The 16,001-nt window shown below is 43.7% G+C and overlaps 1 protein-coding gene across 1 annotated transcript; it reads left to right on the forward strand.

The window, feature by feature from the left end:
- The first annotated feature begins 609 nt into the window (after positions 1-609).
- LOC130128310 (replication protein A 32 kDa subunit-like) lies at positions 610-15,334 on the forward strand. Its single transcript, XM_056297949.1, has 10 exons — positions 610-668; positions 796-892; positions 1,199-1,273; positions 13,419-13,517; positions 13,632-13,745; positions 13,824-13,898; positions 14,071-14,190; positions 14,302-14,418; positions 15,071-15,165; positions 15,259-15,334. Exons 1-10 carry the CDS (start codon positions 610-612, stop codon positions 15,332-15,334), a joined length of 927 nt encoding a protein of 308 aa, XP_056153924.1.
- Positions 15,335-16,001: the final 667 nt, after the last annotated feature.

Here is a 16,001-nt window from a genome sequence, read left to right on the forward strand (position 1 = left end):
AAAGCAGGCATTCCTGATGAACTTCCACTGTAAGTTGTGTGCTCGCTGTTCAGCTATCTTACGATTAGTTCTTTGCGCCCCAGACCCTCCCACTTTTATTGGCGGTGAATTGGTATTGTTTTAATGTTTTTTGATCTAATGTGATTGGACAATTCTCATGACTGTCAATCATCTTCACACCCACCACGACGCCTCGTCTTGACTGTCAATCATCCACCGTCTACAAACCCTGATAAACTCTATAGGCTACACTGTCCTTCTTAATAACTCTGTGGACATTAAAGCAGTTGTCAGGTGTGCTGCACCAAGGTAAATTGCTGCCCCCCCCCCCAAAAAAATAAAGAAATAGCACCAGCCACTGCTGGTTTAAATGCGCTGAGTTATACTGGGGTTTGTGTGACTTTTAAGTGGAAAGTAGTCATTTGGGACCAAGGTAAGATTTAAGAAGACCAGAGTAGAAAATGTGCAGCATAAGTTTGGCCTACTAGTTTATGTTTTTTTTTTCAAATTTTCAATGTGTTTTGCTCAGTGGCGTGTGATGTTGTCACAAACTGTAGTTGAAATAGAATACATTTAAGTTTTTTTGACACAGGATACAGGTGCTCAGAAATGGACAAAGAGGATCAACAAGTGGGCAAAAGCAGGCAGAGCGGCCAAGAAAGGGAAAGGTGTGTTAGCTGCTGATGAGCACTGACTAATTTCATGGACTATCGATGGTGTTTAGAAAATGAGTTGATATGTCATCTGTGTGGACTGTATGGAAAACGTGATACTTATGACTTGTTCCTGGCACAGAGGGCGACTTCAGATGATGCCGTGCACAGTGTCTCAGCTCCTGTCCACTGCAGAGGTCAATGGTGCTTTCCGTATTGGCGACTTGGAGCTCAACCAGGTAGGAAGAAATGAACAAAAACCTTAAACCTAAACTGCACAATGGCTAAGATCAAGTTGTGTGAACTTGTGAGTGTGTGTGTGAGTGTGTGTGTGTGTGTATGTGTTAAAATAGATATCTGTAGTGGGCGTTGTCAGAAGATGTGTTCCTTCGGAGGTCAAAATCCAGTACTCTGTGGATGACATGACTGGCCCACCTATAGACGTGACACAGTGGGTGAATTCAGAGGCGAGTACTTTCTACAAAGATGTGTCGAGAAATACTGCAAATATACTTGTCAAACATGTTTTTTTTTGTTCCTACCAGGCTCCAGGTGTGCCGTGCAGTTCAGATGTCCTTGGACAATATGTGAAGGTTATAGGACGTCTCAGGAACATTAAGGTAGATGAAGGTATATTTTAGGTATTAAGTAAATATGAGTACGTCAGTAGTTTTTTTGTTTATTCAAATGATTATCATATGGCCTTGTTCCCGTATTCTACATTGTGCAACAAGTAGAATCTGTCGTACTTTGTTTTTTTAATAACATGGAGTAATTTTCCCTGAGAATTAGGGACAGAGATCACTGCTGGCAGGGAACGTCCGTCATGTTGAGGATCTCAATGAAATCACATCCCACATGTTGGAAGTTGTCCAAGCCCATATGCAGTGTTCCAGAAATGCTCATGAAAGGGTATTGGAGCCTGTGTTCATCTAAAAAGAAATCCTTTGAACTTTTACTTATGTGAAATCACTGACAAATCACTGACAAATGCTTGATGTTTTTTTTTGTATTATTATTAGGTGGGTGACATGCATACCAACAGGATGGATATACCTGGAACGGTCCACAGTGACAGACATGTTGATGGTCTTTCTGAGGAGAAGGAAGCTTATGGTTTATCCACCATCCAGAGGCAGGTTAATCCTGTGTTTCAGTTTGATAGGACACTTCTGCTTACATAATAGACACCACAAAGAGACTCAGCAATGGGGGGTCTGGGTGGCGTGGTGGTCTATTCCATTGCCTATCAACACAGGGATCGCTGGTTCCAATCCCCGTGTTACCTCCGGCTTGGTCGGGCGTCCCTACAGACCCAATTGGCTGTGTCTGCGGGTGGGGAGCCAGATGTGGGTATGTGTCCTGGTTGCTGCAGTAGCGCCTCCTCTGCTTGGTCGGGGCGCCTGTTGGGCGGGAGGGGGATAGCGTGATCCTCCCATGCGCTCCGTCCCCCTGGTGAAACTCCTCATTCTCAGGTGAAAAGAAGCGGCTGGCGACTCCACATGTATCGGAGGAGACGTGGTAGTTTGCAGCCCTTCTCGGATCGGCAGAAGGGGTGGAGCGGTGACCAGCATGGCTCGGAAGAGTGGGGTAATTGTCCGGATACAGCTGGGGAGAAAAAGGGGGGGGATGCTCAGCAATCACCTGTCAATACCAGCTGCCCTGAGGATTCAATGTTACCATAAGCATCAACTGGCAATCCCCCACCACTAGCTCCTCTGGACTAGAAATGAAAACTGCTCCATAAATGTGTTGGACTGGAATTTGACTTTATTTCTTGCCTTTTGTAAGGTATGGACGGCGATAAAGACTTGCTCCCTCCATGATGGCATCAGTTTCATGGACTTGAGCATGGACCTTGGATTCCTCAGCAGTACATCCATCAGGTATCTTCTGAGCTGACCACTGATATTTTTGATTTTTATCCAAAAATTTAGAATAAAATGCTTCAACTGCTGAGTTTTGCCTGTTCTCATGCAGAAGGACCTTGCAGTTTCTCCTCCATGAAGGTTTCATCTATTCAACTATTGATGAGGACCACTTCAAGTCCATTTGATAACCTAGAAATAACACGGGTAATGTTTCCATGTACCTTTCCCTCATGGTATTAAGTGATATGCCTGATTTCTAAATTATCGTGATATCACAATTTACTCCCCAGTATTGTCCCGGTTATCTCCTTTTTCTCCCCAGGAGGAGCTGGAGGGCGTTGCTGGGGAGAGGGACGTCTGGAGTGCCCTACTTAGCTTGCTGCCACCGTGACCCGATCCTGGAGAAGCGGCTGATGATGAATGAATGAATGAATGAATGAATGAACATCTCGTTTTTGTTTCACAGATGATGATCTGACATGTTTTATTAATTTCTACAAAGATTATAATCCCATGCCTTTACAAACGTATTGTTTGTAGTTCTTTTTTAAAATATTGTATTATACTGATTTCCAGGCATCCTTACGGTAGTCTTTTGAACATTGTTGGTAGTAGTTGTGCACAACTGTTTTTTTCCGGACATAAGTTTTTGTTCTATTCCACGAAATAGGAACGGAGTTAAATATATGCGTGGTGAACTGAATCACTAACGAGACTGCACGTGAAGAATGTGTGCAAAGTGTGGGTCAGAGTCTGTGCCTGTCGCGAGCAGGGGCTGATTTGCATCAGAGCTCTTGAACTGACCGGGATTCACACTTGCGTTGTCGTGGAACTCTCTTCTGTAATTCATTGGGTCGCTCCCACAACACATCAAGCGCACCACCGTACGTAGGCCTACCAGTATCTCGGGTTTAAGTTATAGTAAAGAGCTCCAGTTTATTTTATTTGACTGGGTGCACTCATTTTTGGGAATTACTGGTTGATGTTTTAAGATAATATAAATAATATTCAAGGGGTCAGTGTTTAAAGGGTTTCAAAGTTAAGAGGGTTAACATGTTTTTTTTTCTTCTTTTCTTTGGAAGTGATTTGAGTTGATTAACTATAGACCAATTCAGTGTCTTGTATAGGTAAAACACCCCTCTAATTACAAGGGTCATGGGATTATAATTTTACTGTATTACAGTACATCTTGTGAATCACTATACATGTTATTTTTGAGTAACCCAATTCTTTTGTGTTTGAATTCTATGGGTCAGGTGGTTTCTCTAAAACACCTTGTGGGGTTATAGAAGATATATTCCTGTCACACTTTTATATCCTGGGAGGCAGTTAGACACATAGTAGTGTTCCTAGTCACTCCAGGCGGAGGCACCGCGCTAAGCATCACTGAGGGTAACACTCTGTCCTCTCAGATTAGAAGGGACATTGGAAGGGGGTTACATTTTGGAAATATGTACGATGATGTTTGAGCAAAATAAATCATCCATTCAAGAGGACAGTTATGTTGAGGACCTACCTGTGAAGGAGGCTGCCCTTTCACCTGTCCCAAGTGGGCACAGCAGGACCAGTGAGTAGGGGCCTCAGCAGAACAGACGACCTAAGGTCTTCACATGTGATCGACTTGGCTCACCAGCTTGCTGCAGTTTGAGGACACCGCCACATCATACAATCTTTAAGGTGCCATGGACACAGACTGTGCAGCCAGACTACTACCAGCAACCCTGTGGACATGGACGGCAGGAACATTGTTATCACACTCGAGTCACCACACATCGCTGGACTGTGTTAAGTGTATGTAGCTAAATGGAGGCTGTAGGTAACACAGACCAAAAGAGAATGTGAAGGACTCTGGGTATTGACCCATATGAAAAAATGTACCAGAAGAGTTCCAGTCTGTAACCAAACTGTGAAAGTGACTGAAAAGAACTGAATGTATCAAAGGAGTTCCAGTCTGTAAACCAGTGTTTTGTACATGGTTGGTGGTATTCGAGCACTTCAGGTTAAAGGTAATGATGTTGAGGAGAACATTAATGTTGAGGGGTAGTATGTGACCGATGGAATAATGTTCATTACCAGCATTTCATGTTATATTTTATCTTATGTTTAAAATGTTTGTCGTCAGCTGCAGCAGTTTGAGAACAGCAATTCCTGTTTCCATGTGTTTTGTGTTGATAATGTCACCCCAGTCCGACTCGAGTCCTGAATTTCTGGACTCGTGACTCGACTTGGACTTAAGCACTGATGACTCGGACTCTGTTGTGCTCGATCCAATACACCACAGACTCGAACACTGGGGACTCGACTCGGACTCGAGGTTTAGTGACTAGACTACAACACTGGTGTGTGTGTACATGCTTGCGAGTGCATTAGTTTGGCTATTACGTCACAACGTAAATAAACTCCCTCTGAAGTGGTGACAGCTGTGTCAGTTTTGTTTAATGTAGACCTTTTTTATTTGTATGTCAGCTGTTTTACGGTGCCAGAGTAGCGCACTGGTGCCCATGTTGGAACTCGACTCAGATTCAACCTTGATGACTCGGACTCAGACTGGGGTAATGGGGCCTGACTCGAATTAGACTCGGAACCGATCTGGAACACTGGGGACTCGAGACTCGATTCGGACTCGAGGTTTAGTGACTCGACTACAACACTGTCACCCTAACACCAGCAGCACTGAGTAGTTGTAGTTACCAGACGGTTCCAGCAGGGGCAATGTAGCGCTGTTGTGCTCAGTGCCGTCTTTTGTGCAGCGCCGTGTGGTCAGAGAGAGTCTGGCCAACTGTCTACATCGGCGCCATATTGCCTACCAACTGGTAGACGGCGCCATGCGCGCTCTTCAAAATCGGGCTGACTTCATGATCTGTCAAGCTGCTCTTTCAAAGAAATAAGGGAAAACAGAGACGGGTTGCCGGAGAGGTTCTCAGGCGCGGTGGGCGTGGCTATGGTGCGGTAGGCGTGGCAAACGTAGCGGCGGGCATAATGGGAAGGACGCTGGTACCTTTCGAGTGTTGTGAGTGAAGTTGGAGTCAGCGTGAGTGAACTGGACGGTACTGGTGGTAACTAGATATACCTAGAACATGCGATGATCCAGGGGGCGCACCGGACCGACCGTGAATCTTTGTTTCGTCAAACGACGTAACAATGGAGGACACATTGGCCTAGAGCAGTGATACTCAACCCGAGGCTCCTTTAAGACTAATTGTGGATCTTTAAGTCCTACTTAAAAAATAAATAAAAACTAAAAAATATTGTCAGCAGAATTCATCAACGTTTCATTCTCGTTCATTCGCAAGACACATCAATCTATTACGCTCCCACCCCTCAACCACCTGAACTACCAATTAGCCCATTGGAGTATATGGAGATACACACGAAAGCAAATGTTTTTATTTGCAGTAACATGTATTTTATGTTTGACCTCTGACCCTCTGTGTCTATTGGTTGTGTATGTTGTATAAATGTCCGCGCGCTACTCTGGTGCGCGCCCTTGGAAGAAGACAGAGCAAGAGGGTCACTCATGTGTTTTCGTGCCTGCTTAACGCAGTCGTTTTGTAATGTTACTACGGTCTAGCAAATAAAAGAGGAAGACCAAGATGCACCTTGATCGTTGTGGTGTAACGTGCATGGATAAGTAGACACGTTGGTCCTTGACTAACGGGTCGGACCCTTTAGTCGACTGGTTAATGTTGTCGCTTGCGGTGTGGGAGACACGGGTTCGCGTCCCGGTTGTGACGACGATATCCCGGACTGCCCCCCCCGAATTCGCTACAATATTTCAGTTATCCTGTAGATACACGAGAACAACAGTATAAGTTCCACTTGGGAAAGGGGACAGATAAGCAGCATTAAGAGGAAAGAAATGGAGATATGGCAGAAACGCTGGGCGGAAGACCAGAAAAGTAAGGGGTTGTGGTGATACACATTTGAGGGTAGATTCACCAGGGGCTGCTGCTCCTTTAAGGCAGATATTTCAGAGTGCTGACGTAGGCACTGTTTCCGGTTTCCGGGGTGAGCCATGTTTTGCAGCAGCCTAGCGGTTAGCCGGTTGCCACGGGAGATTGTGCTGCATCGGTGTTGTTTTGTGTGGCGAGTAAACGGAAGTGACTCGACTCGATCTCTCCGTCTCCTCATTCCTGCATTCCTGCAGGTTATTACACAATACCAAAATCTGTCACAACAATGAGCTATAAATAAAGGAACAGAAGGGAGGAAATCATAGTGAGACTGATTGGATCAGACAGGATTAAATGGCACGTTGTTTATAATGGGGAAAGGGACGATGGTAAGTGTGAGAACTGTGGAGTAAAAAAAACGCTGAACATGTAATATTGCGTTATAACATGTATGAAGTGGAAAGAGAAAGGTTACAGTCCGAGAGGCGGGACGGGAGTGGAATCTGATGAGGATACTGGGAACAGAAGGAGAGGAAGAGGGGAGTAAAATCACCAGGAAGGCACTCTGTAATTTCTTAAGTTACACAAGGTTGATGGGAAGAAATAAGGTGAAATGACATGATATTACCCACTCTTGTACAGTAGGTGGCGGTATGCACCTTAAAGCTGTTTCCGAGCCACCATTACACCGAGAGAAGAAGAAGAAGCAGCAGCCGATAACATATCACTTCAGATCAACTGTTGTTGTTCACAGGTGTGTTAAATGTGTATATGTGCTCTGGGAAGTATCAGTATTATGGTATATCCGTGTATTGTGGAGTAAAGACGGATAAGCTAACGATGCTAACGTCATGAAATGCTAACCGATTTGTTGTGTGGAGGGAAACAGAGCGGACACTGTGCTACATCGACCTTTTACGTTATATTCTTTTTACGTTATTTTCAGACAAGATATAGGATGAGACGGTACCGTTTATATCGATATAGTTTGTTGTGTAAAATACATAACCTGTAAACGACCCTCTAGTGTCACTGGTTGTTTGTGATTTGAGGGACTTTTATTTTGAAAACCGCAAACGGAAGTAGAGACATCAGGCGGGGTTCTGTCAGTAATCCTTTGTCATTCAATGAAAATGTGAACGTTTCTCTGAATCTTGTAAGAAGAATTTCCCTCGTTATTACTGGATTGATTACAAGGTATTTAATGTGCCTTTTTTCTGTAATCTGATGGTATTGATTTCGTTTTGTACCTGTTCTATATTTTGCTGGATATAACTCAAACGTTACTCTTTAGAGAGTGGTGATTTCTTTGCTAGTAAACCTGATTTCTAATGCCTGGCTAGGCAACGTCATTCTACATTGGGTACTGCTCTGCGCAGCATGCATGCTCATTGGAAGTTTATTTTTCTGTAGATTGTGGGAAGAGAAGTTGCATCTTATTTTGGTTAGCCCCCAGTTGGAGAGAGAGAACAAGGTATGTCATATTGTCTTGTTTTCAGTGGGATAGGATTGTGTATTTGTTCTACTGTAGGCTATTTTTCTGTGTGACTGACCTAATTTACTGCACTGTTCAAGAAAAGCCATTAATGTAAAGAAAATTCTATGTTGATGTTTGGATTGTATATTGTTATTTATAAGAGATCTAAGAGTATTTTCTGTTTTTTCATCTCAGCTCTTACGTTGTTGATTGTTAAATAAACACATGTAACATCAGTAAAAAAGAGTACGACCATCTGCCTTCTGGGGACGCTACATAACCCGTTTCTAACACGAGGGGCGTCCTGATGGACGACCTAGACGAGGTGGGGCGAGGTTCTTAACGCGTTTCTTGCCATTTTGACCGCCGCTGTTTTTAAACTATATTCTGTCAAGATAGATACCCAGTTGAGATATTAATGCAGTACATATGTTAGTATGTCTGTTAAGGAACTAACTGGCACCAAAATTAACATTTTAATAACTTTTAAAACCGTTTTTCAAACAAATTAAAATGTCCGCCGTCCAACGCCTGTAAGCACTGCAACACCTCGGTGGTTCATGTTGCGTCTGAAATGGCAGCTGTTACCAGACATGTTGGCAATAATCACAAATCAAGTTTAGACCATTTCTCTGTACTGGGGAACGCTAGTGTGTTTCTAGGACAGAGCAGCGAACCCCCCCCCCCCCAAAAAAAAGAAAAAAAGTTTATTTACAATAAACAGGTATACAATTACCATACAGAGGAAAAACAAAACGGATTTGTACAGAAAAGGGGAGTTCAGTGTCGACTCGTTTTAAGTCCTATCAGAGTTCATATAAAATGTACTGGATTTAAAATATCACAAGTCTTTATACACACCTTGATTTTCAGTGAAGGTGCCATACTACTGGAGTTCAACAACAAGTGGATGAAAGCAGGGTTTGGAGTCAGACCATTTATTTTTGTGGATGTGGAATTTACCAAGAATAACCGAAAGCTGAATTACATAAGTATTATTGTTTTCCGTCCCATAAAACACAAAATATAACATCACATCAAATACATTAATCTGTCCCTTAGTACCCACTTTACCATTTACAAAGTCTTGCATGTCAATCTCGGTAATAGGCTAAATGTTCAGTTGCAAGTCAAAGCCACATGTGAGATGTCACGAGAACTTGTATTAAAACAGATTAAACGGATCAAAATAAAAAGTAAAGACGGTGTTTCCTTCCCTGTTTTAAAATATACTGCTGCTACACAATATATCAACATGCAAATGAAACTTCGCAAAGGACATGACGCGACAAACACACGTCATAGTGACATGACGCGCACGATCACGTGCAAGTTCCGAGCGGTCATTTTGACCACTCGTGGTCGTTTTAAGTAGATCCTATAGCATTATTTATTTATTTGTTGCAATTGATCTAAAACTCAAATACCAATATATGCAGATTTAGTAGATTTCAGGGAGCGGCTGGTCTGTATCTTTTTTTCCACAAAGTTTTTAAACTGAATGCGGTTTGCATTCTGTGAGATGGGTCTATTTTTATTTAACAGAGTCCATTTTAGATTATTTTTCATTTGCATGTTGATGTATTTTGCAGCTGTATATTTTAAAACAGGGAAGGAAACCCTGTCTTTGCATTTTATTATTATTATTTATTGTAAGGGCTGTTATAGCTATCCTGATAAACTAAATAAAAGAGAAGAGCCTTGTGGCTGACACATGTTCCACTTGTCTGTTTGGTCCAAGAATTATTCTTCCTTCGCGTTTTAAGTATTTATTTAAACTTGCTTGAAGACATACAGTGAAATACTGAACTGCACCCAAGAAATAACAACTTTTAACCTGACCTAATACACGTATACACAAGGCACGAATACACGTAGGCTATGCACGGTCAGAAAAACCGTGTGGCTCCACTCTTCCATTCTAGGCAACGCCCCCTTCCGATTACTTCCTCTTCCGGAGTGCGTTAACCCAGGAACACCCTTCTCCAGTTCTTAAAGTGACATGCACCTATCTAAGACTACACAGCAAACTTAATACATACACAAAAAAGCAGTTACCTAAAGTATACGATGTGTAAAAAGTAAGTATTTAAACTAATTATTCTAATTACTAATTAAACCATTAAATATTAAACATTAGGAGACATTTGGCTCCTACATTACCGGCCCCTACTTGTTCTGATAATTCTAAAGCCTAGAACAATTACCATATCCATAACAAATTCATATCAAATTACATCAATACGTACAATGAACAGGCATTTGTATTATCAAACATCTGATGTTACAAAATATGAAAAGGAAGGGCTTGGTAAGCACACTGACCAATATTTCGCCAGTCAGCTTGACAGGTCCGTTTTCTGAAAGAAAAAAGAAACAGAGAGAGAGAGCCAGAGGTTACCAGCACATGGCTCATCGTGCGAGCTGTCTTTACCACCTGCTCATTTAGATTCCATGAGGAGACAGATCTTTGTGATGGGTCTGTCCAAGATGTTGGTCTCTGTCTTGATGCGAGCTCTGCGAACAAGCCCCGTCTTGTCTGGAATTGCTTCAGTGACTTTTCCCATAATCCATGAATTTCTTGGAGCACAGTCATCCGTCAGAAGAACCACATCGCCTTATGCAAAGTTTCTTGATGCTGTGGACCATCGTTGCCGCTTCTGGAGTGGAGTTAGGTACTCTTTTATCCATCTCTTCCAAAACAAATCTGACACATATTGTACCTGCCTCCATCTACGCCGTGAGTAGAGATCATCCTTGTCAAATAATCCTGTTGGTAATGATGGTTTCACCTTCAGCAGCAGGAGCTGATTGGGCGTCAGTGCCTCCAAGTCATTTGGGTCACTAGATGCCTTTGTGATAGGTCGGCTGTTGATGATTGACTCAGCCTCACATAAGACTGTGTGAAGGCTTTCTTCATCAAGGACTTGTTCTCTCACAGTGGAATTCAGCACCTTTCCAACTGATCTTTATTAACCACTCCCGCACTCCGCCATGATGAGAAGCTGTGGGAGGGTTAAATGTCCATTTAATCCCATATTGATGAAACAAATGCTGAAATTTGGAGGCGTTCCAGTCAGCAATGGCTGTCTTCAGCTCACGATTGGCCCCAACAAAGTTTGTCTCATTATCTGAACGAATCTCTTTCACTTGTCCCCTCCTTGCTATAAAGCGCTGGACTGCGTTTATGCACGAGTCTGTGTCCAATGATGAGGCAAGCTCAATCTAAACTGCACGAACAGCTAAACAAGTGAATATAACACCAAATCTCTTTGTGAGGCTTCTTCCACGTTTCACCTCAAATGGTCTGAAATAGTCCATCCCAGCTCTGGTGAAGGGTGGATCATCTGGTATCAACCGATCTCGCGGAAGATCATCCATTAGTTGTTTCCCAACTGTTCCATGTAAGCGACGGCATGTAACAGGAGTTTGAGATAACCTTTGGAATGGCTGTGTTGGCACTAGGGATCCAAAATCTCTGCCGCAGTTCGGAGAGCATATGATTGCGGCCTCCATGACCAGTTTCCTCATGGATCTGTCGTAGAACTTCAACAATGGGAAAGTCTCTAGACAGAATGACAGGCTGCTTACAACTTTCTGGCATAGCCACTCGACAGCCTTCCACCAACTCGCAACAGACCATCTTGAAACACAGGGTTCAGCTTTTCTTTTCTTTTTTTACATTTATTTCTGATTTTTCCCTTTTTCTCCCAATTTAGTGGCCAATCGATCCCTATTTTAATTCAAACACCCCCCCTCGTACTGCATGCGTTCGCCAACTGCATCTCTCCGGCCGGCAGTCTCGAAGGAGACGCCTCCCCACTTTCATGACAAGGCGAATCCAGGCCGAACCTTTTCCGACACACTCAGAGACGCATTCATGTGACGAACACAAGCCGACTCCGCCCCCCTCCCGAAGACAGCGTTGCCAATTATTGCTGCTTCGTCGAGTCCGGCCATAGTCGGATCTGACGAGACCGGGGTGTGAACCCCGGTCCCCAGTGGGCAACTGCATCGACACAAAGCCGATGCTTAGACTGCTACACCACCGTGGACCCTTAGGGTTCAGCTTTTACAAGTGGCTACTGCGCTTCACATTTTGTCCCTTGAGAAGACCTAAAATCTCATCAGAGAACTTCTGTTTCTGACAGAATTTGATCACGTCCTGTCCTGACACATGGATATGGCTGTTTCATCTGTAGCAACAGCTTTCAGGCAGTCATCCATGTAGAAATTCTTCAACACTGTCTCTACTACTTCAGCTTTGAACTACCCACTCTGGTCTTCAGCACACTTTCTCGGAGCAAAACTGGCACAGGTAGGTGAAGACGTAGCCCAAAACAACAGTACGGCCACTTTGTGCTCAGTCAAGGCTTGGTTATAGTCATCACCGATCCACCAAAGGAAACTGAGTAAATCAAAGTCGTCATCAGGCTCTCTAACCTGGTGGAACGTTGCGTGCACATCTGCCATGATTGCAACGTAGTCTGAATCGGATTACAACGCCAGTTAGACTACTGGTCATGTCTGGTCCTTGAAGAAGCTGCTCATTTAAGGATGTGCCCTGATAGGGTGCAGCGCAGTCGAACACAAGTCTCAGTTTCTGTTTCACTGGGTGGTGTACTGCATGGTGCAGTATATACCACACTTTCCCTTCCGTGTCAATTCTTCATTGGACAGCTGCACTGCATATCCATTTTGAATAAGCTGTTCCATGAAATCTGTGTATTCCTGTTGAAAGCAGGCATTCCTGATGAACTTCCACTGTAAGTTGTGTGCTCGCTGTTCAGCTATCTTGCGATTAGTTCTTTGCGCACCAGACACTCCCACTTTTATTGGCGGTGAATTGGTATTGTTTTAATGTTTTTTGATCAAATGTGATTGGACAATTCTCATGACTGTCAATCATCTCCACACCCACCACGACGCCTCGTCTTGACTGTCAATCATCCACCGTCTACGAACCCTGATGAACTCTATAGGCTACACTGTCCTTCTTAATAACTCTGTGGACATTAAAGCAGCTGTCAGGTGTGCTGCACCAAGGTAAATTGCACCCCCTCTCCTCAAAAAATAAAAAAATTAGCACCAGCCACCGCTGGTTTAAATACGCTGAGTGATACTGCGGTTTGTGTGACTGTTAAGTGGAAAGTAGTCTTTTGGGACCAAGGTAAGGTTTAAGAAGACCAGAGGAGAAAATTAGCAGCATAAATTCGGCCTACTAGTTTATGTTTTTTTTTTCATTGTGTTTTGCTCAGTGGTGTGTGGTATTGTCACAAACTGTAGTTGAAATAGAAAACATGTAAGTTTTTTTGACACAGGATACAGGTGCTCAGAAATGGACAAAGAGGATCAACAAGTGGGCAAAAGCAGGCAGACTGGCCAAGAAAAGGAAAGGTGTGTTAGCTGCTGATGAGCACTGACTAATTTCATGGACTATCGATGGTGTTTAGAAAATGAGTTGATATGTCATCTGTGTGGACTGTATGGAAAACGTGATACTTATGACTTGTTCCTGGCACAGAGGGCGACTCTTCTGATGATGCCGTGCACAGTGTCTCAGCTCCTGTCCACTGCAGAGGTCAATGGTGCTTTCCGTATTGGCGACTTGGAGCTCAACCAGGTAGGAAGAAATGAACAAAAACCTTAAACCTAAACTGCACAATGGCTAAGATCAAGTTGTGTGAACTTGTGAGTGTGTGTGTGAGTGTGTGTGTGTGTGTATGTGTTAAAATAGATATCTGTAGTGGGCGTTGTCAGAAGATGTGTTCCTTCGGAGGTCAAAATCCAGTACTCTGTGGATGACATGACTGGCCCACCTATAGACGTGACACAGTGGGTGAATTCAGAGGCGAGTACTTTCTACAAAGATGTGTCGAGAAATACTGCAAACATACTTGTCAAACATGTTTTTTTTTGTTCCTACCAGGCTCCAGGTGTGCCGTGCAGTTCAGATGTCCTTGGACAATATGTGAAGGTTATAGGAAGTCTCAGGAACATTAAGGTAGATGAAGGTATATTTTAGGTATTAAGTAAATATGAGTACGTCAGTAGTTTTTTTGTTTATTCAAATGATTATCATATGGCCTTGTTCCCGTATTCTACATTGTGCAACAAGTAGAATCTGTCGTACTTTGTTTTTTTAATAACATGGAGTAATTTTCCCTGAGAATTAGGGACAGAGATCACTGCTGGCAGGGAACGTCCGTCATGTTGAGGATCTCAATGAAATCACATCCCACATGTTGGAAGTTGTCCAAGCCCATATGCAGTGTTCCAGAAATGCTCATGAAAGGGTATTGGAGCCTGTGTTCATCTAAAAAGAAATCCTTTGAACTTTTACTTATGTGAAATCACTGACAAATCACTGACAAATGCTTGATGTTTTTTTTTTGTATTATTATTAGGTGGGTGACATGCATACCAACAGGATGGATATACCTGGAACGGTCCACAGTGACAGACATGTTGATGGTCTTTCTGAGGAGAAGGAAGCTTATGGTTTATCCACCATCCAGAGGCAGGTTAGTCCTGTGTTTCAGTTTGATAGGACACTTCTGCTTACATAATAGACACCACAAAGAGACTCAGCAATGGGGGGTCTGGGTGGCGTGGTGGTCTATTCCATTGCCTATCAACACGGGGATCGCTGGTTCCAATCCCCGTGTTATCTCCGGCTTGGTCGGGCGTCCCTACAGACCCAATTGACTGTGTCTGCGGGTGGGGAGCCAGATGTGGGTATGTGTCCTGGTTGCTGCAGTAGTGCCTCCTCTGCTTGGTCGGGGCGCCTGTTGGGCGGGAGGGGGATAGCGTGATCCTCCCATGCGATCCGTCCCCCTGGTGAAACTCCTCATTCTCAGGTGAAAAGAAGCGGCTGGCGACTCCACATGTATCGGAGGAGACGTGGTAGTTTGCAGCCCTCCCCGGATCGGCAGAGAGGGTGGAGCGGTGACCAGGATGGCTCGGAAGAGTGGGGTAATTGTCCGGATACAGCTGGGGAGAAAAAGGGGGGGGGGATGCTCAGCAATCATGTCAATACCAGCTGCCCTGAGGATTCAGTGTTACCATAAGCATCAACTGGCAATCCCCCACCACTAGCTCCTGTGGACTAGAAATGAAAACTGCTCCATAAATGTGTTGGACTGGAATTTGACTTTTTTTCTTGCCTTTTGTAAGGTATGGACGGCGATAAAGAGTTGCTCCCTCCATGATGGCATCCGTTTCATGGACTTGAGCATGGAGCTTGGGTTCCTCAGCAGCACATCCATCAGGTATCCTCTGAGCTGACCACTGATATTTTTGATTTTTATCCAAAAGTTAGAACAAAATGCTTCAACTGCTGAGTTTTGCCTGTTCTCATGCAGAAGGACCTTGCAGTTTCTCCTCCATGAAGGTCTCATCTATTCAACTATTGATGAGGACCACTTCAAGTCCATTTGATAACCTAGAGATCACACAGGTAATGTTTCCATGTACCTTTCCCTCATGGTATTAAGTGATATGCCTGATTTCTAAATTATCGTGATATCGCGATTTACTCCCCAGTATTGTCCCGGTTATCTCCTTTTTCTCCCCAGGAGGAGCTGGAGGGCGTTGCTGGGGAGAGGGACGTCTGGAGTGCCCTGCTTAGCTTGTTGCCACCGTGACCCGATCCTGGAGAAGCGGCTGATGATGAATGAATGAATGAATGAATATCTCGTTTTTGTTTCAGAGATGATGATCTGACATGTTTTATTAATTTATACAAAGATTATAATCCCATGCCTTTACAAACATATAGTTTGTAGTTCTTTTTTAAAATATTTTATTATACTGATTTCCAGGCATCCTTACGGTAGTCTTTCGAACATTGTTGGTAGTAGTTTTGCACAACTCCTGTTTTTTTCCGGAGATACGTTTTTGTTCTATTCCACGAAATAGGAACGGAGTTAAATATATGTGTGGTGAACTGAATCACTAACGAGACTGCACGTGAAGAGTGCGTGCAAAGTGCGGGCCAGAGTCTGTGCCTGTCGCGAGCAGGGGCTGATTTGCATCAGAGCTCTTGAACTGACCGGGATTCACACTTGCGTTGTCGTGGAACTCTCTTCTGTAATTCATTGGGTCG

This window comes from Lampris incognitus, chromosome 18 (assembly GCF_029633865.1).
Source record: "Lampris incognitus isolate fLamInc1 chromosome 18, fLamInc1.hap2, whole genome shotgun sequence".
NCBI lineage: Eukaryota > Metazoa > Chordata > Actinopteri > Lampriformes > Lampridae > Lampris > Lampris incognitus.

Coding starts and splice junctions, on each gene's coding strand:
- LOC130128310 (XM_056297949.1), top strand. CDS start 610: ATGGACAAAGAGGATCAACAAGTGGGCAAAAGCAGGCAGAGCGGCCAA. Junction 14,191..14,301: donor CCAGAAATGCTCATGAAAGG/GTATTGGAGCCT, acceptor TATTATTATTAG/GTGGGTGACATGCATACCAA. Junction 15,166..15,258: donor CTCAGCAGCACATCCATCAG/GTATCCTCTGAG, acceptor GTTCTCATGCAG/AAGGACCTTGCAGTTTCTCC.